Genomic DNA, 24,634 nt, shown 5'->3' with positions numbered 1-24,634 from the left:
GAATCATAGGAATTTTTATCTTTTCAAATTAAAAAAAATGGTTGAATGTCAGCAATTTCACATGGTTCATCTTCACATATAGAGGTGACTGGAAGAGGACTGGACTCAGAGGGAGAAGACCTGGGTTGAAGCCTCAATGACACTAACTAGAGGCAACCTTGGGTGCGCTTACTTCTTGGGAAGGCCCAATTTGAACATAGCCAGTCAAGGAAGCTTCCTGCAGCAATGGCTTGTCTCTGCCCTCTTTGAATGACCTTTTTGGTAGCAGCTCTCGGGATCCTGTGGTTCATTGTTTGCATGTTATTTTCTTTCTAAATTTGGAGCAGACTGCACATGTCTTTTCATCTTGGAGCATGTAGCACAGTTCCAGCAGTTAACAGGGGCTCAGAAATGCCTGTAGAATGACTGAATGCTTCCTGGAGAAAACCTGACCTAAATATAGATTGAAATATGGAATGAGCACTGCTAATAATTTAATCTATGTACAGTTTGTAAATATGTTGCTTCACAAGTGAATAAGGGTTAAAATTTTCTAGGAATATCATAGTATAAAGATGAAGATTATTCTAGTTAGCAACAGGGAATTCCTGTAGCCAGGCTCTTGGATTCTTAGTTTAGAGTTGCTTCTACAAAACTGTGTGGACCTTCAGGCTGTGAACTGATTTTTGAGTCTTATTCTAAAGAAATCTTTTAAAAATGATATGTATATAATTTCCATAGCATATACTATTTAAGTTTTTTCACAGTCTGCTTTTTAAAAAAATTTTAATTTGTTATATATAACAGCAGAATGCATTACAATTCATAGTACACATATAGAGTACATTTTTTCATCTCTGGTTGTACACAAAGTAGAGTCACACCATTTGTGTCTTTATACATGTACTTAGACTAATAATGTCCATCTCATTCTACGTCTTTTCTACCTCCATACCCCCTCTCCTCCCTTCCCTCCCCTTTGCCCTGTATAGAGTTCATCCAATTCTCCCATGCCCACCCTCCCAACCACATTATGAATCAGCATCCTTAAATCAGAGAAAACATTCAGCATTTGCTTTTTTGGGATTGGCTAACTTCACTTAGCATTATATTCTCCAACTCCATCCATTTATGTGCAAATGCCATGATTTTATTCTCTTTTAATGCTGAATTATATTTCATTGTGTATGTATACCAATTTTCTTTATCCACTCATCTGCTGAAAGTCATCTAGGTTGGTTCCACAATTTAGCTATTGTGAATTGTGCTGCTATAAACATTGATGTGGCTGTGTACAGTCTGCTTTTTAAAAAATCTTCTATAAATTGCTCATGTCACCCTGGTCAGGTAAGTGTGTATTTGACTGACATGGGAAAAGAGAGAATTTCACAGATGCATATTTTCTGGAAAGCCATACTGGACTGTATATCTTAGGAAGGCGGGATCCCTCAATGAACTAAGTCTTGACGCTTCCTTATGGGTGTCTAACACAGGATATGCTCCCTGTGTGTTTGTGCTGATGTCAGTGACTAGTGGCTCTGAAGGACTGGGTGTACAAGCCTGAATCATTTATTCTCTTAAGAGCATAGAGATAAATGTCACATCCCTATCTCTGCTTATATGCATAGTGTACTTAAAGGCACAGGATTCCAAGAGCCATCTGATTGACACATGTTAGGAAAAGGTGATCCACATGAAGGTCCACATGAAACAAAGGAGATAAGAGAAATCTTGGGAGGCATAAAATAAAATTTTGTTGATCACAGGTCAGATTTGGGAACCGAGGGGGGTTCATTAACTGTTGTAAGTGGGTTCGGCCAAATCTTAGAACTGCCCAAGAGGAGAGATGACCTCTAGTTTGAGGTTTGATAACAATAATAATTAGGGAGAAAAGGTTGGGAACTAAAATAAGCCACAGCAAAATTCTGCAGCAATGATCCATTGTTAGTCCATACACTATAAAAGTGGTCAAGCCAGGGATTCAACAGATGTCATTAGCCTAGTTCTTGGCAAGCACTTATCAGGCTAAGACTATAAACTGAGCTTTTCTTTCCAGGGGAAGCATTCCATTTGCCAACAATTCCTTCCTGCCAGACCACAAATCAACAATGGCTAGATAAATGAAAAGCTTCTACTCAACTTACAAACTCTTGGGTAAAATATTCTTTTCTCTAGGAGGAAAAAAAAAGAGCCTTTTAAAAAAGCACAAGCTATAAATGATCCCAGTGGGATCCACTAAAGTAATCCACTATCAAATCCATGAATCTCACAGATACTTAGGGAAAACAGACTGGGTCTCTTAGGCATCATTTTGAATGATGCTCTTAGTGGCAAAAATAAGAGGTGGCAGAATAGGTCCCAGCTGAATCATGTTCAGTGGCAGCTTGAACCTGGATACTGCCTTCAGCCGTGGTAAACAAGTAGCTTCAGAATGATTCAAAATATATTTTACTAGAATGAAAAGAGTTTTTAAAGACTAGATTCTATACACTATTTTATGAATTATGCTGCTGCATTATTTGACACAGCATATAATTATACAGTTATGAGGAACATTCAGGTAGGGAAAGAAATGTGACTGGGAAAATCACACAAAACAATCATCCAGGCCCTTGGTCCATGTCTTTCCCTCAGGCTTATTCTCCTTGTTATGGTTTGGATAAGAGATGTCCCCCCAAAACTCCTGGTAATGCAGGAATATTCTGAGGAAAAATCATTGGATTATGGGTAACCTAACCAGTCCATCCTGGTTTGGATGGACTGACTGGGTGGTAAGTGTAGGTAGGTGGGATGTGGCTGGAGGAGGTGGGTCACCGGGGGGGGGGGGGTGATGTCCTGGAAGAGTACATCTTCCCTGTGGCCTCTTCCCCCTTTCTTCTTTCTGCTTCCCAGCTCCTGTAAGATGAGCAGAGCTCTTCTACCACACCCTTCCGCCATGATGTTCTACTTCATCTTGGGCCTAAAGCAATGGAGTTGGGCCACCATGGACTGAACTTCTGAAACTGTGTGCCAAAATGAACTTTTTCTCCTCTGAAGTTGTTCTTGTCAGGTATTTTTGCCACAGTGATGCAAAGCTGGTTATCACGCCCCTCCTGTTGTTATGTATAAAGGATATGATTGTAGTCAGCCTATGGAAGGCTGCTACAGTGTGGATCAGGTTGGATCAGGAGACCTACCCGGGCCGGGCCTTTCTTCCTCTTTTATCTTTACCCTTTCCACATATCTGCATTACCTTCTTTGTCTCTGTGAATACCTGAGCTCTTGCCAGTTTCTAGAAGACTAGTATTTAGTATTTGTATATACTCTCCTTTAAAAATTTAAAATATAAGAATGATTATTTAATAAGTAGCACCTGCAAAGAGGTTTCTAGATATATTCTTCCCCTGTTTCTAATTAAAATTGGAAGTTTCTAATTAAAATTGTAAGGTAACACTTCACTCCCATATATTTCACTGGACGAAGAAAAGTGGCATGACTTCAGAGGAACCTGTGTCAATCACTGAGGAGAAGAGAAGAATCATCTCTGGAGTGAAGGCCTGACGCTGTTTGTACGCATGAGCCCATCAGGGTGACTGCAGGTCTGAAGCCCACCTTCAGAGCAGAGGAACCCAGGGCCCTGGGCCTTTGGTGAGGAATCAGTGAAAGCAGAAGGCTTCCCTAGGGGTGCATGACCACGTTAGTGGTCTCTACAGTTGCTTCTTCACTCTTGAAAACTCCTTCTATTTGTTAAGTCTGAGAAAGGGAGACCCTGATTTACTCTGATGGTCTCCTCATTCAGGGCTTCTCTATGAAAGGCTGACTCATACATCTCCTAGCTACACTAACTTTCCATTAAATGCAGTGTACACTTTTTGCTCTAACACACACACACACACACACACACACACACACACACACATCCCAAGTTCCTTCCTAAACTGTGGGAAGCTGTTCTCACACGTGATTGGGTACCTCCCTGACTGGGTGTGAGGCGCTCAGGCCAGCTGTGTCAGAGCTTTCCCCACCTTTTCCAGGTGCGAGGGCCTGTCCGTGTTGGGGTGTGACTGACCATTGACCTGGAAACCAATCACTGACCCTGACCTTGGAATGCTGTTCCCCTCGACCTTCATTGGATGGAATTTTCCCCTGAATTTTTTGTTCCCCAATAAAAGCCCACTCTCTGGCGTGCTTCTTCCTCTCTCCTGCTGGTCTCTTGTGTAAACCTCGCTACAGCCAGGTGGCTCCAGGCAGGAGCCGGGAGAAGCAGTCTCTTAGCTGGGCAAGAGGAAGGTAAATTGAGTTTTATGTGTCTTTATTTTGATCTCACTAGTTAACTTCTATGTTTGGAACCTCTAGTATGAAGCTAGTGTGCTGGTCGCGCGGCAGACTAAACTTCTGTGAATGAAGCAGTGGCACCCACTGAACTCGAATATCTCCATTTTCCTTGGTAATTAGAACTCCTGCCAAAGAGATAAAAGACTCCCCTTGCCATACAATGACCCTTAAACTGGGTTTCCAAACTTGTGTTTTTTTTTTTTTTTATTATGTCATCCTACTTTGTAGGGAACTGGGAAGTGAGGGAACACTGAGTCTAGAAAGAAAACAAGTTAAAGATCTGACAGCAAGTGAAGAGATCAGTGTGGGCACGGAGGACAAGTGGCTGACGGGAGGAGCCTCACAGAGCTGGAGAGGCAGCGAGGAGGGCTGGGGTGGTGGGAGCAAGGTTGTGGAAAGGACCTGAAGCCCCAGTAGAAATCTGACAGCCAGATCCAAATATCTCCACCTGCACAGTGTCCTGCCTAGGAGTCCTTTTTTCCTACAAATGAGCTCACAGGAAGAAAAAACTGAGGTTGCAGAGAAAAGTCAATTAAAAACATCAAAGGTGAAATTACGTAGAAAAATATCACCTATTCATGCTTAATTAATCACAGAAAATATATCTGCCAGAAAGAAGCCATTTGATCAGAAAACAACTCGTATTAAACAGTCAGGGACACAAGGTTGCCCAGCCAACTCAGCTACACTTGATAAAGTAAGAGGAAAACCACTGCAGGCCTATGCCGCTGTATTCAGTGGTTAACAAAACAGGAGTGTTTTGCCCCCAGAGAGAGCCCTCTCAGGAATTTCTTCTCAGTCTCTAAAACTAACATTAGGATGATTCCTAATTGATTGTTTTGATCACTTCACAATTTAATTTTGGAGATTAAAATGCAATTTTGCCAAAACACTATATATGCTTAAGTACCCATGGACAGAGGTCACAGATTGAAGGTTGTAGAAGATAGTTCCAGATCTTTCATTTTGAGCAGTGGATGAGAGAACTCTGGTGTCTGAGAAATTCTAAGTTAAGAAAACCACAAATTTCAAATTAAAGAAATATTTCTCAAAGTTGCAGAAACACAAGATTCTTTTTTCTTTTAGTATAACACCTCTGCAACTGCTAGTTCCATAGCGCTCCATTTAGGAAATAGCACTTAAATTATTTGGAATTCATATCAAAACTATGTGAAAAAAGATTCATTCCATCAGAGCTTCTCCAACCCTAAATTGAAATACTGCTAAGAGCAAGTGAGAGTAAACTTGTCCTGAGGAGGGGCAAGTCCTAGGGACTTGAAGCACAGCCGGAGGCTATGAGCTTTGAAGTCTCAGAGATACCTTAAAAATTCCCTGTGAATTCTGTATTCTGTTTCATAACATAAGCATTTGTATTAACATGAAAGTAAAACTCTTCTTAGGGAATATGTGTCAGATTTATTGAGTCTTCCCACAGTCACCATCTCATGGATAAAACCCCTATATGAAATGACCAATATTCCTTAGAAGACTTGGTAATGAAGCTATGAAGTTTCCTAGGAAACCCATCCAATGCACAGCACTAACAATTTCTCACCTCATTATAGTTATAAGCTTAAAAAAGGGCTCAAGTCTAAATGTGTTTTCAAAAGAAATCCAATTGGTTTTCTATCAACTGACTCTTATTATTCTTCTCACTGGAATGAAAGGTTGCCCAGGGCAGCCATGACAGTAGATATCAAGAAGTCCTGGGATCTTAAAATTGAGAGGAAGCCTTCCACTCCAAGTGTATCCCCAAGAGAAATAAATCCATGCAAAACTAACCCCTACACAAAAATCTGAGCATGATTATTCTTAACAGCATGATTTCTAATATCCCCAAAGTGGACACAACCCGAATGAGTAGGAGTTAGCCAAACAGAAGCAAAAGAAAAAGATGAGTGCAGAGGAATAAAGGGAGAAAGAGCACAGGAAATTAGGGGAACTGCTTGAATTCACTCTGACTGCATAGATCAGAAAGCAGAGGTCTGACAGGAGCTGAGGGAGTGAGCGGGCTTCAGGAATCAGTGATGTTACAAATGCTGTCAGCAGACTTCACCTGAGGATACTGAAGGACCAGTAGAAAGGTTTAGACATTCTCAGTCTGTCCATGCTGCTATAACAAAATATCATAAACATGGGGTTAGAAACAACAGGAATTTATCCCTCACAGTTCTGTAGACTGGAAAGTCCAAGATCAAGGCACTGGCATATTTGGTGTCCGGTAAAGGCCAATGTCCTGGTTCATGGGTGGTGACTTCTCTCTATGTCCTCACATTGTGCAAGGTGTGAGGGGTCTCTGTCTGGCCCCTTTTATAAGGCACTAATCCCATTAGCGAGGGCTCTGTCCTTATAAACTAATCACCTCTTGAAGGCCTCCTCCCAACACCATCACCTTAGGGGTCAGGATTTAAACATCCGAATTTTGGAGAGGTACAAACATTCAGACTGTAGCACTCATTATACTTTGTTCACATATTTTTTTTTTTTTTTTTTTTTTTTGCAGTATGAAGAATAGATTGCTGACAGAGGCAAAGTTAGAAAAAGGGAGATGAAGTGTAGAATAAAATGAGAGGTGAGAGAAGAGGATGGGTTTTATTTTAATTACAGGAATTGGAATCAGAAGATATTGAGTTTAAATAAAGAAAAAGAGGGAGTCAAGAGTGGCCCCCAGGTTCCTGGCAAGGGCACTGGATGACAAAGTGACAGAGAATAATGGGTTCAGCTTGGACAAGTTGAGCATGAAGTTCTCATTCCAGATCTAGTCATTTCTAGCTCTGTGGCCTTGGGCAAATCATACAACCCTTTTGAACACCTTTACAAAATAGAGATGCTAATTCCTGCTCAGTTCATAGTGAGGAGGCACTGATTAAATGGTGTACGTGGAAACCCTTTATCAACTGCTAACCACTGTACAACAGGAAAGTGCTGCGGTAGCGATTGCTACTCCAGTGATAAATGAAAACCTCCTTCATGATCATCACAGCTGACATGATTTATCAAGAGACAGGCCTAGTGGGTATGTATCGGCCTGGGGACCTGGAGCCCTAAGGGACAGGCCCAGCTCTGCTGCCTGCTGGCTCTGTGATTAGCATAGTTTACTTATTCTGAACTTTCAAGATTATGCCAAATTTCTATATTTATAGTGATTGCCCCTTTTAATTTCAGACTGTAAATACTGATAGAGTTTTTCAGATCTAAATTATTTTGACTTAGATGAAAGAGAAAATAATGTGCAGAGGTTCTGGATCTTTTGTGTGGGATGGAGCCCTTTGGCAGCCTGGGAAAGCCTATGGTCCCCTTGTTGGAAGCATGTTTCTAAATGCTAAAGAAAATGCACAGGATTATGTAAAACACACACACACACACACAAAAAAAAAAAAAAAAAAAAAAAAAAAAAAAAAAAAAAAAACAACCAAACAACCAATCAACCAACCAACCAAACAAAAACAATGATAACACAGGTTTCAGAATCTTTCAAAAGGAATTTCTGTGACTGTCATGGAAATCAGTTTGGCAGTTCCTCAGAAAAGCTAGACAGAATTACCAAATGAGATCCAGCAATTCCACTCTTAGGTATATTCCCAAAGGAATTAGATGCAAGGATGTGAAGATATTTGTACACTAATGTGCATGATAACATCATTCGCAGTAGCCAGAAACGTGGAAATGACCCACATGTCTACCAAGAGATAAATGGATCAACACAATATAGCGTGTACATAGGAAGGAATATTGTTTAACCACAGAAATAAATGAAGTACTGACACATGCTACAAATTTAAAAACCTTGAAGACACTGTGCAAAGTGAATTAGTCAGATGAAAAGGACATGTGTTGCCATGAGTCCATCTGTATACCTATCTAGGGAGGAAAATTTATAGAGGCGTAAAGTATATTAGAGGTTACCAGGAGAGAAGGAGCAGGGAGGTACTGTTTGTGTTTATGTTTATTTTGTGGGATGGAACCTGGGGCATCACGCCTGCTGGACAAAAGCTCTACCGGCCAGCTACATCCCTAGCCCAGGAGTTACTACTATTCATACTACTACGGAATTTCTGTTTGGGGTGATGAAAAGTTTTGAAAAGAGATACGCCCAGATGGTTATGTACATTCTATAAAAATGATTGAAATGGGAAGATTTATGTTATATAGGGTTACTACCAATTAAACAATTTAATGACTTAATATACTAAAAATATAAAATTTTATAATTTAAATAGATGAATGGTATGGTATTTGAATTATATCGCAAGCTTTAAAAAATAAATTTATGATGGAGTACTTACCAAAATTTCAAAGTCATGATGAAGAGAATAGATATTTTGACATCTCCATGGTGCCTGTAATTTGATATTTCTACTGGTTGCAAAGTCAAGGTGCTCTTGGTAGTACTGTCATTTGTTACCTATGTCTATATATAATTAGGGGAAATGCTGCATTTTAAATGGAGGTTAATAAAAATATTCATTATTTCATCCGGGTTCACCACCTTCCTCAATTCTATCTACAGATCTCTTGGATTAAGATTTTCAGATTCATTGTACTAAAAATAAAGACTTATCGGGAAACTGATTTGCCTTTATTCTCTGTAATTCATCTCCATAAATAATTTTGGCAACTGACACTCTAGTAGTGGGTGGCACTTACATATTTAATATTGCTATTAAATCAAACTACCTTTAACCAAGGAAATGGGAAACCCATTGTCAGTCTTCCCCCAAATAATGGTTTAACTCCTGTACTTCTATCCAGTCACTTAAAAAGACTATAAAGTCATCATCTTAAGAAACTCCTTTTCTTTCCTCCTGATTTCTGGCCAACTGGCACATATTCAGAGACCAGGGGCCATTTTCAATGTCATAACTTTTTTGGTTGAGTAACTCATTTGGCTGTCTCCTTCCAGCTGTAACAAAGCCAGTGCTACACAGTGCCTGTGCCAGGGTAGCTGAGCACCTTTCCGGATGAAGGGAAGACAGAGGGTGTCTGGCTCCTGCAAACTCACTGTGAGAATGAACATTTCACATAACCAGTCTCAAAGGGAATTCCATTTTCTTCCCTTCAGTAGGATTTCTTTTCTGTAGACTTTTTCTGATGTACTTAGCTTTTCTAAAGCAAACATCATGACAAGTCATTCTGACTCAAAGAATTTTTATTTCTAGAAATAATATAATGGCACACCTTCCTCAGCACATTTATGGCTAGATATAATAAAAGTAGTTTAGTATATGACATGGAGACTGATTTATGAGTAGAACTCTTACCTTTATAGAGATATTTTTAATAAATACATCAAGGGATTTTATATTTTCTAACACTTATTCTGCAGAATGAAAGAATAAGACCTAAGTAGGCATTCAGAAGGTAAATAAAGTCACAGTGGAGTGTGTTGTGGGAAAGAGAATGAAGAACCAAGGGACAGGATAAATGTGATGAACATGCACGGCTACTTCTACAAGCCAGACCAAAGGAATTAAAAGCAGAGGAAGCAGATTGGGAGGTTGAGGCAGGAGGATCATGAGTTCGAGGCCAGACTCAGCAATTTAGTGAGGCCTTTAAACAACTCAGCAAGACCCTGTCTCTAAATTTAAAAAAAAATTTAAAAAGGGCTGGGGATGTGGCTCAGTGGTTTAAGCACCCCTGGGTTAAATCCATGGTACCAAATAAAAAGAAGGAGAAGAAAAAAAAAATCTGGAGGCCATGAGTTTTCCACTGCCCACTGCTCATGCCAAACTGCATGACAGTCCATGCTTGAATTCACTTTCCAAACAGAAGCAAAAGCAACCACTTACTTGCATGTGGTATTTAATAACAAGCCTAATTAACGAAGTGCTGTGTCCTTGACCACTGGGTCAGGCCACGCCTTCCCTGTGTCCTTGACCACTGGGTCAGGCCACGCCTTCCCTGTGTCCTTGACCACTGGGCCAGGCCACGCCTTCCCTGTGTCCTTGACCACTGGGTCAGGCCACGCCTTCCCTGTGTCCTTGACACTTGATCAGGCCACGCCTTCCCTGTGTCCTTGACACTTGATCAGGCCAGCCTTCCCTGTGTCCTTGACCACTGGGCCAGGCCACGCCTTCCCTGTGTCCTTGACCACTGGGTCAGGCCACGCCTTCCCTGTGTCCTTGGGCACTGGATGAGGCCCTGCCTTCCCTTAACACTGTCTTGAGCTTTCTCCAGTGGCTGACTGGCTTCCCCTTTTTGCACTATTGCTAGTGCATGGGCCTCTGGAAATCTGACCATCCTGAAGCGCAAGGTGTGCATATCTTACTATATTATCTGCTGCGGATGAGACCGGGGCTTGATATCCACTCCCGGCATCTTACACATCTTCAATTTCTCTACTACCTTGTCATAAATATTGAGGGAAAATATGTAGATGGATACATGTATATTCATTCCAACTTTTTATAAATTACTTTAACAGAGCCTGAATCATTGTCATGCATGGGGACAACACAGTGTCTGTCTTGATTATGAATGACAAGCAAAATGCCCAGCAGCGGACTGAGGGGAAGCTCAGCCGGAATGCAATGTGCAAATAGTTTTCTCATTAAAAACACCATTTCCAGCGAAGCCAGACAATCAAGGCTGAGGGTGAGTCATCCACACTAATTGGAAACAGTGGTTTTCAGTTTTTAGAAGGGGCAGTGGCACCCTTCAGTGGCATCTGTGTGACTTGCCCATTGGGGCAATTTTTTTTTTTTTTTTTTTTTTAGGGAAAGAAACTAGTCTAAGGCTGAGAGGCTAATGAAATAGAAAAACTAACTACATTAGGGACTGGGGTGCGTGATGGTGAATTCTCTTATACAGATTATGATTCTATTCTTTCAGTTCTTAATTAATTTCATGGGAGGTTTTATGTAACACCAGTGAATGTACTCAATTACCTTCCTGGTTCAGTTTGTTGCCCCAAAAAAACGTTACCCAAGGACTTGAATTTGTGCAGGTACTACATACAAACATCAGCATGCCTGTAGTTTTTGCTTTAAATTATCTTTTTGAATTCCAGAGAAGCATGCCACTTTTGAGCTAGTAGTAGATCAACACATTGAAGGATACTTTAAATATTGACCTAATTTCAGAAGGATTAAGATTTTATAATTTTCTTATCCTTCCACATTCCTTCCTGGATTAAGTGCCGATCCCATGAATAATAACCATTTTATTCAACCTCATCAATATTGGTTTCTCTCTATAAGGTGGGGGCTAACACCCACGTCACAATGTATCATGGAAGTAAGGTATAACCAAGAAGCAAGGTATAGCATCTGAGATAAGTGTTCAGGAAGTACTGAGCCTCAATTTGACAGTATTTTACCTTATTATCAGGAAGACTGATATATGTTAACTAGCCATTCCAAGTGAGTTCATTTTTTTCCTATTTTTAAGAGAACTGTATGTATACACATTACTAAATATTAATATACACACATATATGCATGTACACACACATATTTACTTATTTATAATTATTTACTTGGCACATGTATATGTACATGGAATTTAGGACTTAATCTTGCAGTTGCAAAGTTTAATTTTTTTTCATTTTTTTTTTTTTTTTGGTACCAGGGATTGAACTCAGGGGCACTTGACCACTGAGCTACATCCCCAGCCCTATTTTGTATTTTATTTAGAGACAGGATCCTACTGAATTGCTTAGTACCTTGCCATTGCTGAGGCTGGCTTTGAACTTGTGATCCTCCTGTCTCAGCCTCCCGAGGGATTACAGGCATGCACCACTGTGCCTGGCCTGCAAAGTTTAATTTTAAATTCATCCCTGAAGTAATTATTTAACATCCTGCCTATGTAATTCAAAATAAGAATAAATTTGAGTTTTTCAAGCAATAAGCTCTGTTTTCAAGCAGCACCATGGTTCCTAAATTCATGCATATGGTAGTCAGGATATTTAGAAAGTAGAAGACAAAGGCAGAAGATAACACAACCAGGCAATCTAGGCATAATATGTACTGATTTACTAATAAAGAATATTAAAAGAACATCATTCACAATATTTCTTTTTCTTTCAAAACTATTTTCTCTTTTCATTAATGACTTTTGGAAATGAGATTTTTTTTCTCTTGTATCAGCACTTTCTTAGGTTACTGCATGCTCAAGCTGATTATTTTCATACATAGAATTACATGATTAAGAAAACTAAATTATAGTGACAATAGAACCCCATGTTTTATTTTATGAAGGAAAGTGTCAGCAACAAGTATAATTGTTGATTCCTTTCTGCCTGAAAAGAATCTATCCTGATTTGCCTGTGTTTAGGTTAAGGAATCCATTACATCATTAATGGGAGACATTTCTGAGGTTCATACAAGTCAGGAGAATGTGGTTAGTCATAGTAATCAATATTATTGAACCAAGTTGGATGTGAAGTATTTGAGCCCTCCTTTTTTCTTAAATGGAAATTGCTTTTTTCTAATAATAAGAGTGGCTATTATAAAGCATTTACACAAGAATTTTTTAAAAAGTAAAAGAAATACAAACAACTTATAAGCCATCACTGACATTATAAGTCAATTTTACTGTCTTGCTATATAGATGCTGTAGACCTTTTTCTATGCATATACGTATATGTGCACTTATGTTTTCATGTAATCTCCTTACACCTTTACACAATGCTTTCTAAGTGTTTTTCTTCATTTAGTAACATTCTGAGAACCTCTTTCCACATTTGCACACACAGATTTACTATGATATCATCTTCAAAGGCCCAAAGAATGTTTTAGAATCTTAATAAAGTTACATCTTCTCCCACGTTAAAAAGAGCTAGGGAAATACATTGAGCACTTTGTCCCACCACTAATTACACCGTCTCTTGGATTCTAATGCATTTTAATTCTTTATCTGCTCATTTCTTTTTTTAAAAAAAAATTATTTTATTTTTTACACAAGTGGAGCACATCTTTTCATTTCTCTGATTGCACTTGTACATGATGTGGAGTCACACCATTTGTGCAATCCTACCGGTACATGGGGCAATGATGTCCATCTCATTCCACTCTCTCCCCACGCCCTCTCCCCTCCCCTCCTTTTCTTCTGCCCAATCCGGAGTTCCTCCATTCTTCCCTGCCCCTTCCCCCCACTATGGATCAGCATCCATTTATCAGAGAAAACATTTGGCCTTTGGTTTTTTGGGATTGGCTTACTTACACAATATCCATCTCTATCCATTGACCCATAAATGCCACAGTTTCATTCTTCTTTAAAGCTGTATCTGCTCATTTCTATTCATCTCCAGAATTCTCTGTTTTTAACTTATATACTTTTTCTTTTCCCACATTTTAAAATTGGTGCATTATAGTTGCACATATCAATGGGATTTGTTACATATTCATACATACAGATAATCTGTGTGGTATAACTTAAATGCTTTTCTACCATTGTTTTTAATTTAAAATTAAAACTATGAGGAAAATAATAGTAGACAGACTCCAAGGTAGGGCTTCTTTGGGTCAAGTGTGAAAATGTTAGGCCATGGATCTGATAATTTGATTACTGAGAGACATTTCTGTCTTGCCTTTGAATTGTCAGATGTGTTCTAGAGAGTTAAAAATTCTAAATAAGTGTGACACTTAACTATATGGGCATACTCACTGGATTTATGGTCAGTCCTAACACTTCTTTGGGTCTTATTATTGTATTTTCATACTTTTCTCCTGATGATATTCTTATTGACCATGAGGCAAGTATCAGGTGAGATTCAAATATCAAAATGCATAGCATTAATTGAATTGGCTTTAGAGACTGAATATTATATAAAAAAATTGTTTCAAGTCTTACAAAGAAAGTTAAATATCTGTAGTACATCAAAAATTAATATTATCTTACTTGTATTTAACTATTCACTGAGGCTTATTAAAAAGAACTTACTTGGTCCCTTTAGGTCATTCCTTCATGTCTATCATTTTAATTTCTTAATCTTAAAATTTGAGATAATAACTCCTATCTCTATCTTGGAGATTGTGGTAAGAGATCAATGGGATAAAACTAATGGAAAACTGTAAAACACTTTATAGAAATATTAAGTGCTGTACAGGTTTAAGATAATATTATACGGTAAGTGGAAAAGACCCATTTGGTGTAGGTATAGTAGAGATAGGCAGAATTTCAATTCAAATCTATGAATCTTTGAGCATGATGACCTAGGGAGAGGAAGATTAACGAACCTGACAGTAGATTTAATTGGCACAGTTCAGAACTTTAGAAGTCTAAGATGTATTCCCCGTTCTGCGTGTGGCTTTTATGGTAACCTTGAATATAATGAAATCTGCCTCCAAAGTTAAAAAGAAGACTGAGAGTTTACACTGGAATAGCCTGAGTCTAGATTACTTAAAACTGCACAAATTGATGGAACCTACAAATCAGTCACATTGGCAAAATCTTTCATTTAAATTGCTAAACTCTCCAAATGAGGATAGTTATGTTCACAGCATGTGAGATGAAAGGAGAGAGCATAAGTTCATTGAGCAATTGATTCAATTGATTCATGCTAGTCTCATATAACCCAGCTGAAAATGCTAAAGATGGTATTTATTGAGTGATTGCCGTGTTCTGGACACTTCTAAGTGTCTTGTGTGTGTTGATTCTGTTAGCACTGTGGTAGGCAGAATAATGTGCCCCTAAAAATATCCACATCATAATCCCTGGAATCTGTGAATATCACATTACATACCAAGAAGGACTTTGTAGATGTGATTAAAAGATTTCAAGATGGGGAATTATTCTGGTTTATCAGAGCGGGCCCAATGGAATCACAGGTCTACAGAGAAGTGAAAGAGACAGTAAGTGGGTGCCAGAGTTATGCAGCATGAACAAGCTGGCCCTGGGGATAGGGGAGGGTGCAGCCTCCAGAGGCTGGAAAGGGCAAGGAAAGGCTCCCCCTCGAAAACCTCCACAAAGAAATGCAGCCTCACCCAAACCTTGGTTTTAGTACAGCGAGAGCCATTTTGCTTTTCCAGTCTCCAGAACAGAAAGACGCCAGATTTTATTTTAAGCCTCTGCATTTGTGATACCTTGTTATACTTCAGCAATGGGAAACTAACGGAACCCTTCTGATAATTCCATGGAGAGCTTAGGATTCCAGTTCACAGATCACTAAGCACAGACATTTTCTCAAAGCTAAGCCACTACTGTGGGGGTGAAGCTGGGATTTGAATGCAGGCTGCTTGGCTTCAGGACCTATGAACTGGAAGCCTTTGGAGTATCAAGCTAGGAGTTTTGGTAAAATTGCAGCTCTAGGATCATCTTGCCAGGACCCTCACCTGTAGGATCCCTGAGCTCACCCGAGACATAAGCCTGATGCACAGGCGTGGAGAAAGTTTATAACCTCTTCAGAGTTTGAATATTGGTACTGAAAACAACAACAATAATACCACCACATTCTACTTCCATCTAATTGTGAAAAATTCATCCCTAGAAGTCTGTCCAGCTAAAATAGCTTAAATGACTGAAATGTACCTTCTGTTAGTGCTATGTACTTTCAGGAAATAAAACTTTTAATAGGTCAAATTGTAATTTTCATGAAACATTCCATGTAGGGAATCATCATCTAAAAGTGGGGATATCTTAAAAGGAATAAAAAGGTTAAGTTGGCTACTGTTAAGAGATGAATTCACACTTGAAAATATCAGATAAAAAATGTTTAAAGGGAGTTTTTCATCAGTTGGTGGAAGCTGTTTTAAGAATGCTCATCAGTAGCAGACATGGATCTTAGTTCAGTACATGGCATTAGAGGAAATTTAAAAATCCCCCAAATAAAAGAATGCACACATATTTAATTAACTCATGGTTGTGAAATACTTAAGGATCTTTCTGTTTTAAGACCAACTATTAACAGATGGATCCTCAAATATTTTTGAGTCTGTTCTTGATCATTTTTATCATTTTTATTTACAAAGTGCTTCTTTGTTGGGTTAGAAAGTGCCACCTTTGACATGTTCACTGACTTTCCAAGATTTCAGATTCCTGAAGCAGTGGTATTGTAGCATTAATAATGAAGAGTCCCAGCTTTGGAACTGGCAAGACCTGGATTTGATTCCAGCTTATTTGCTTATTACCTGTATGACTTCAGACAAGTTATTCAACCTCAGTGCCTTTATGTGAAAATTGGATTCCAATTCACATCACAGTATCATAGGGATTAAAAGTCACTTTACACACACACACAATCAGCCTCCTAGAAAACACTAAAAAATGTACACAACTCACATTACAATATCATCACAGATCATTCTTGCTCCTGGCACTGCCCACAAAGCAGCATCAGAATTTTTGAAGGTGTCATCCTCAAAAACAGGAAGGAAAATATTCACTATAAAATATTCTTATTTCCATTTGATTCAATTTTAAATGTATAAATTCATCACTTTAAAACTCTGATTCTTGAGAAATTGGGGAAGGGAAGAAAGATTTGTTTTCAAGTTTAAGTGAGAAGATGGAGGGGGGATCAGGGTTTCCTGCTTTGGGCCATTAATAAAATTATCTCACTTGATCCTCTTAGTGAACCCCTTGAATTAGGCATGAAGACCATCATTTTATAGATGGGGAATGAATGACAAAGAGGTCAAAGTAACTCATTCAAGGTCACATAGAGCAAGTTAGGATTCAAATGCAGCATACCATCTGGCTTCTCACATAGGGTTATTTGCAATAAATCAGTTCTTGACTGATTACATGATTTAGGCAGAAAACACTTGTTCCTTGCTGCAGGGACTGGGTAATGATTTATACTGAAAGAGGTTATTGAGTGGTGAGCAGCACATGGACATAATTTCTGCTGTTATCCTGTCATACTGAAAAATGATTTTTCTTCTAACCACATAATTATCCTATCCTTAGCTGTTGAAAGAAATAATTTTTTGTTAACCAGTTGCTACCCATTATGTGACTTTCAAGATGCAGTGGACAGACACAGTACAGCAGAAACAGGCATCTTTTTTGCATATTCTCCTCTATGCCAATAAACACCTTTTTTATCCCACCCAAGGTTACGATTCTCAGGTCAGGGAACCCTAAGATTCATTTCTGCAGCTGAAATCTGAATGAAATCTAAAGGTAGATTTTCTAATTTATTTCAAAATGATAGAAACCAGTAGCTGTTTCTCAGAGTCCCCTGAAGATAGGATTCAGTTGCCTTTAGAATGTCACACATAATCCAGGACAGCTACCAGGAAACATTCTTCACATTTCCTTCATCAAATTCCTCATTGCTTTCTCCTCTGAAACATTGATTTTTCAAGAAGCATTGGGCACAGGACCACAAATAAAACCAAAAGAATTCCTTTGTTGGTATGAGGTATGACATCGTTGGCTGTTTTGCCTATATAAAAGACATAGTTTTTTTTTTTTTTTCAACTTTGTCTTGATTTCAAATTCATGATGGATCTCTTTTAAGGTTATACTGTTGACTTACCATTGTCTTCAACAGAGAAGTAGAAGATGTCCTCTGCTGCATTGCTGCCCTCGTTCAAGATGTAGTAGACATGCATCTCATCAATGTCAGCTTGAAGACAGAGCAAACATCACACTAAGTCACACTCGCACAACAGAAAATGGGGATTTTAACAACTTCAGTGTTTCAGCAGAAATAATATTGTAATATTATATATTACAATAAATAAAATTTGAAATAACAATGAAATGAACATGAATCTGTTTCTTAAAGTTACAATGACAAAAACAAAGCTTTAGAATTTTTAAAGACCTACTATGTGTATGATCTTTGGCGTAATGTCAAAAAGGAGGACATTATAGTTGGCATGCTTTATAGCATCCTGGCTCAATGGAAAGTCAGGTCTGTTGGGTTTTAAGTTTTCAGCATGAATATAGAGCTTGGCATCATGGTGGATACGCATTAACTATTTGTCAAAATGAATTGAAATAAGAGTAACAGTTATATTCAAAGAAAACAGAAAATGAGAATAAAATCATGTTTTTTTCCTATTATTGATTTTCTTGAATTTTTAAAAAACATATTCCTTGGATCAGTAGTTGTATTTTTTCATATTGGTAATTATTCATATTTAGAATTTTTTTTAGTTGTAGTTGGATACTATACCTTTATTTTTATTTATTTTTATTTTTATGTGGTTCTGAGGATCAAACCCAGTGCCTCACACATGCTAGTTGAGTGCTCTACCCCTGAGCCACAACCCCAGCTCCAATTATTCATATTTTAAGGACAAATTTCTTTTAGGGGGAATTTATTTATGAGAACAATTCTTAGGGAACCATACATGATTTCATTTGTTTTAGAAGAAATTCTGCAAATGTAACCAAATTGTGTTTTAAACACCTTCCATAAATTTACTGATACTGAATCCAGGCTTAAATGCATTATACTTGGGAAATTTTATGCACCTTTATGCACAGGGGTACCTAAAGAAGATGTAGGACAACGCAAAGAATATCCAAAAGACACCAGGTGTCACATCACCTAGAAAAGCAGAGGGACTTGATTCTATTCTTTGTTTTTAAGAGGCAGAAATCACATTTAGTACACTAAAAATGCAGTGTAATGATTTATATCCAAACTCCAGATAGCAGACAAAAAAATCTGAGCTTACTAATAAATGATGCAAAGGATTTCTCAATATGTCTTCTTAACATTCAAAACCATTCTGACACTATTGAAATGAATGCAGCTTTATCTTACAATATTTCGGAAGCTAATGCCTTCTCCTGTGTTTCATAATTTTAAGGTGTAATTACAAGCTTTGTTGCCTTTTTTTGTTTGTTTTCAGAATAATTTTGCATCCCACTGTGTTTTATTAGAACCAGAGTCTTACTGCAAATGAGCTGAGGTCAGAACAGTTTTACACAGGGCTGAGAGATCTGATGCACCGAAGGAGACAGACAGAAGAATCAGGGAAGAATGTGACTAACCTTGTGTAAACACATGAGTGCTCTTGTGTCCAAGGCCAGTATTGATGAGGAAGCCATTCTTTGGTCCTCTGGTCACTTTATATTTCAGGAGTCTGTGGGGACTGTCCTGATCTTCTGCCGTTAGAGACTTGCTGGTAAGGAGGAAGCCCGTGTGCCCAGTGTGAAGGCGTTTCAAGGCTGGGGCTCCCCTGTTAATGGCAATCTGGGGGAGGCTGCCGTTGCCGGAGCTTATCTGAATCCTCATTACCTGGGGTTTGTGTGTCTCCTGGGCAGTGTCTGGGAAGACACAGAAATCAGTGTGAGTGCCATCCGTCACAGTCAAGGAGAAACTGTCTTCAGGGTTCACAGTGCCATCGTGCCAGTAGCTAATCAGATTCTCGTTCAGGTCCCTCTTGGTAAAAGTGGTCACAGGATGGCTACCATTATACAAAATCCTGCCGTGGGTGGGGACCTGGATGATGGTAAAGAGAAGAAGATCATCTGGGGTATCTTCGTCTTCCACTGTTAACTCAGAAGGTGTGATCAGCTTCCTGTCTCCTCTCTGGAGTGTTAGTTTATAGATGGTCAAGATAGGTTTCTTACTGTCCATATCCTTGATGAAGATCCTGAAGGTTCTGAACACAGGGTTGTGTCCATCAGTCACTCTCAACTCAAAACTATCTGTCTTTATCCCATCAGTGGAAGTGTGGACATAAGATATTTTGTTGTCAGTCAATTGTAACTGAGTAAAAGAGACAATGGGCTCCCCAGGTTGGTTAGAGCTTTCCAAGTGACCCAGGCTAGGAGCCACGGTAATGCTAAAGTAAAGCTGTTCATCAGGGCTGTGGATGTCATTGGTGTTAAGCACTTCAGTGGTAAGAGTCACTCTGCCACCTTCTGGTAAAGTGACCCCTTTGCTGACCACCTCAGGGAAGACCCTGTTTAAGCTGCCAATGGTGACATAGAAGTAGCGGTCTATCAGAAGGTTAACCCCATCAGTCACATCAAACTTGAAAAGGTCAACAACCCCTTCTTGGCCTGTGTGAGTATAGCAGATGAGGCCTCTGTTAATTTCATCCTGGGTAAAGTTCATCCCCAGAGTGAGGTTGTTCCTCACTTCTCCTTTGGGCCTTCTTAGTCGTTGTAGAAGTCCTTGTCGTGGTCCAGAATGGAGGATAAAACTGAGGCTCTTATCATCTGAGTCCAGATCTGTGGCCTTGAGGACCTGCTCTGTGATGACCTTAGAGTGTCCAGTCTCCACCCCCAGGCCCCTGTTGATGGTCAGCTGTGGGGTTTCATCATTCACCAGGATCACCACAATGGGGACCTTCTTATGGGCGGTATGCTTGCCATCACTCAGCCAGACCTCAAAACTGTCCTCGGTGGTCTCTGAGTCATCATGCTCATACACAATGGTGGAGGCCTCCTGGATCTCCTGTAATGTGAAGCTGTAGACAGGCTGGTTCCCTGTGGCCAGCTGCTGTATGATTCGTCCATGTCGAGGGAGGGCTGTGAGTTGAAAGTGGAGCTTGTTTGGTGGTAGGTCAGCATCTGCTCCATTGAGCAGTAGGGTGTCTATGACTAAGCTCATCCCCTCTAATACCACAAACTCTTGGGTAAAAAGTTCAGGCTGCTCCTCATTGGTGGGTAAGATGATCACAGGGAGGAAGACTTTTGGGGAGAAGTTGATGCCATCAGAGCAATACAAGGTTAATTTGTCTGCTTGTGGCTCGACCCCCTTGTGGATACTCTGTACATAATTGATATGCCCCACTTGGACATCCCTGATGGAGAAGGCACTGATGGGGCTACCAACCCGTGACACATCTGAACCAGGAGCTGGTGCAATGTTTTCCAGGTAGCCAGAGGCTGGCTGACCAGTTATTATGCACAGGATTTTATCATGGGGTGTGTCCACATCTGCAATCTTGAGATGTTGCAAGGTTAAGGGGACCTTCCTACCTTCATAGACAACGAAAGACTCCCCCACCAAGACCTTGGGGGCCACATTGTCCACTGGAAGCACAGTCACTTGAACCTGCACCCTCTCAACTATGCTGTCCCCCACTAATGAGTGATAAGAACCCTTGGAGAGGAGGAGGCTGAAGACATCAAGCTGCTTTTGGAAACCAACTTCACCTCCAGTGTGGACATAGGCTACTGCCCCACTGCTGAGGTTCTCTAGGGTGAATTGTTCTGTGGGCAAACCATTCACCAGAATAATGCCCAATTTGGGACCATTCTCCACAATGAAAGACAGCATTGAGCTGTTCATGTCTTTTCTGACATGAATAACACCTGTGGTGATTTCTGTGGCACTATTCTCCAGTACATCTATAGAGACATCCAAAAATGGACTACCTGGGATTGAGATCCTGGAACTTTTATTAGCTACAGTAGGATGTACAGAAATCTGGACAGTGATGGGTACACTGTGTACCCCGTCACTTACCTCCAGATGGAAGATATCACTGGTACTCGAGTCTTTGCTATGCTGGTAAGAGACACTCCCATTAATGATATCAGCTCTCATGAAAGATTCCCCTGGGACCATATATTTTTTACAATACTGCAAATGTCCATGTTGGGGACTCCAGACTAGTGTGAAGACAATTTGGTCAATATCTGTGTCAGGATCTATAATATCCAGCTCATTACTGCTGAGGATAAAGCTCTCTCCCTCTAAGATAGCAAAGCCTCTGTTGATGACTTCTGGAGGCTGGTTGTCCAAAGGCTGCAGGAACAATGTGAATGTGCCTGGTACACTATTGCCTGCAGCATCTTCTACCTGGTAGGTAAACTGCACAACTCGAGGTGCAATACCCAGCTTCTCCTGTGGGGGCCGGTAAGCAATTTTGTGGTGATTTACCTGGGCCTGGGTGAAGTGCATGATGGGAATGTCTGGTGAATCAGCAAGCACAATTTCTCCAGCCTGGACTTGGTGGTTGCTATCTGTATCAGTTGGGGGTGTAAGTAAGGTGTACCAAAGTTTCTGATCATCTAAGTTCTGGTCAATGTATTGGAGGAATTTCTTCTGAAAGTGTGTGAGTTGGTATTCTCTTACAGTCATTTTCAAGGTAGTTCCTGGATATAGCTCTGGACTTAGCCTATCCATTGGCAGGGCATTTATGGTGAAGAAGTGCTGCTTGGATAGATTGGGTGGGTCGTGGTCATCCTGCACATGGAAAGGCAGCCGTACCATTGCAGATTGAGGGCTGTGTGGTCCAAGATAGCGGAAGAAGAGCTTCCCTTCTGTTATGTCTTTCTGCAGCCACTCAGTCACAACCTTCTCATAAAGTCCTTCTTCTTCCACATAGTACCAGTCATCTAGAGGGGACAGAGGTGGTTCAGCCTGCTGCAGCAACATCTCCCCAAGGTACTGACTTGAGGAACCAGAGGCTAGATCCCATTCTCTCTCTTCCTCTTCTCCCTCCGGAGGATGATCATCCAGCACAAAGCGGATGGTTGAATCTTCAGAATCAATATCCTTGGCACTCAGGACAAAGGGGGAGATTTGGACCACCTGCTGTTTGGTCAGTGAGAGTCCTGTGTTGGCACTGACCACTGGGGGCTCATCATCCACAGGTATGATGGTGAGAGGGAAGAGGAATTCCACCTGGTGGTGCCCATCCTCCATCCGGAAGATTATATTGTCACTGTAGGTGTTGCTGCCATCATGCTGGTACACCACTCGCCCCATTGCCAGGTCCACCGGTGTGAAATACGTGTATCCTGCAGGTGCCCCAAGTATCACCAGCTGTCCATGTCTCAAGCCTCTGACTGCAGTCAATTTCACCTCTTCTAGGTTATCTCGATCACTAATCTGAAGGTTGTGGTTACTGGACAGGGACTTTGACTGACCTTCAAAAAGCAGTAATCCCCTGTGATAGCTAGTCACTGGGGCCAGGGCACTGATGGGCTTCACTACCACCATGAAGCCAAAAGGGTCTGAGGTAGCTCCGTCTTCATCCACCACCTCTAGCTCCAGCTGGAAGATGCGCTCCCGGTCAGAGCTCTCTGTCGGGGGCTGGTAGGCGATTTTCAGCTCCCACAGCTCCTGCTGAGTGAAGAAGGAGACTGGAACGCCCAGGGGGTCGTCAGTGCTGACCAAGTAGCCCTGCTGGTTCGGGTGCCCTGGTGGGGCTGTGGGGGCATTGAGAATGTGGAAGACCAGGTCATCAGGGTCTGACTCAGTGTCCTCTGCTGCCAGGGCATCCGGTGTCAGGGCTGTTAGCACCAACTGGTCAACTTCCACCATCATCAGGGCCGCTAAGCTGGGCCTGGGCGCCGTGTTCTCCGCTCCCTTCTGGATCCTCACTAGAAGATGAAAGTGCTCACGGATCAGCACTTCCACCGAGCCAGCACCTGGGCCCTCTCGTCCTAGCAGCTCCACCATCATGGGCACATAGTCCCGATTGGGCCCGGAGGTGGTGGGGGTGTGCTGGTAGCGCACTCCAGCCAGGAGGAACGCCTCACAGTCTATCGGCTTGCCCCTGGGGAGCGGATCTCCCGTGGCATCCACCAAGCGCCCGTACCTGGGCAATGGGTCACCCTCGTGAGGAAGCGGGGTGAGCCGGCACCTCTGGGTGGCCGGTACTCCAGACTTGGGGGAGGCAAAGTCCAGCACTCTCCTGTCAATGGTCTGACTCCAGCCCCGCAGTTTGAACACCGTCAAAGGCCTGTTGCGCGTCACCAGCTCCAGCTGGGAGAAGACCACGTCCACAGCCAGCGTGAAGGGCAGCACCAGCGCGTGAGTACCGGCGTCGTAGTGCAGCTGCAGCCGCACCCGGGCGCGTCTGGGACTGCGCGAGCCGAAGTGAGTGTACTGGACCTGGCGAGCCCCAAAAGCACAGGGGAAGCGGCGAGGAGAGAGCGAGCCTTGGAATGGCGGCAGGACGTCCAGCACTGTTACCTCGCACCCATCTCCCGGCTGCACCTGGATCTCCAGGTCTCGGTGTGGGTCGAGCCAAAGCGAGCGGCCCAGGGGCACCCGGAGCCCGGGGTTGGCAATCAGGACGCTGGGGCCCTCCTGGTTGCTCCCATCAAGTGCTCCCGAGGCAGGCAGGTAGAACACCGGTTGCGTCTCGTTGTCCGGAGAGGGTGCCTGTCTCTGCAGCGCCCCACAACTCAGGAGCAGGCAGGAGAGCGCCACGACAAGCTGTGGGGGCGTCCCGGAGGGGGTCCGAGAATCTCCAGCCATAACCAGAGATGAGACCCTGGCTTTTGGATGCCTGGAGGGTGCCCTATCCAAAGAGGGGTTCCACTCAGCCGCAGGTGCAGGAGGCGGAGGCGGTGGCTGCTGTCAGGTCAGGTGCGGATGCGCGGATCCAGCAAGAGCCAGCGGCTGCCTTTTGGCTGCGGCAGGTAGTAGCGGGGGAAGGGGATCTGTCACCTCCTACTCAGCCCGGTTCCCAAGTTTCTCCTCTGCTGGCGCCAGGGACCGCCCAGATATTCCCCAGCGCGGGAG

The 24,634-nt window shown here is 41.6% G+C and overlaps 1 protein-coding gene across 1 annotated transcript in view; it reads right to left on the bottom strand.

Moving 5' to 3' along the window:
* Window positions 1-24,367, bottom strand: part of FREM3 (FRAS1 related extracellular matrix 3) — a gene marked incomplete at both ends in the record, with an annotated part of 65,179 nt that extends 40,812 nt beyond the window's left edge. The window contains 2 exons of the mRNA XM_081304712.1: window positions 17,717-17,806; window positions 19,189-24,367. Coding sequence (XP_081160838.1) covers window positions 17,717-17,806; window positions 19,189-24,367 — 5,269 coding nt within the window. The remainder of the gene's footprint in view (window positions 1-17,716; window positions 17,807-19,188) is intronic.
* Between the last annotated feature and the right edge of the window lie 267 nt (window positions 24,368-24,634).

The sequence above is a fragment of the Spermophilus citellus genome (assembly GCF_964194105.1).
Source record: "Spermophilus citellus genome assembly, chromosome: 8".
In the NCBI taxonomy this organism is placed as follows: Eukaryota; Metazoa; Chordata; class Mammalia; order Rodentia; family Sciuridae; genus Spermophilus; species Spermophilus citellus.
This window is presented reverse-complemented; position numbering and strand designations above follow the sequence as displayed.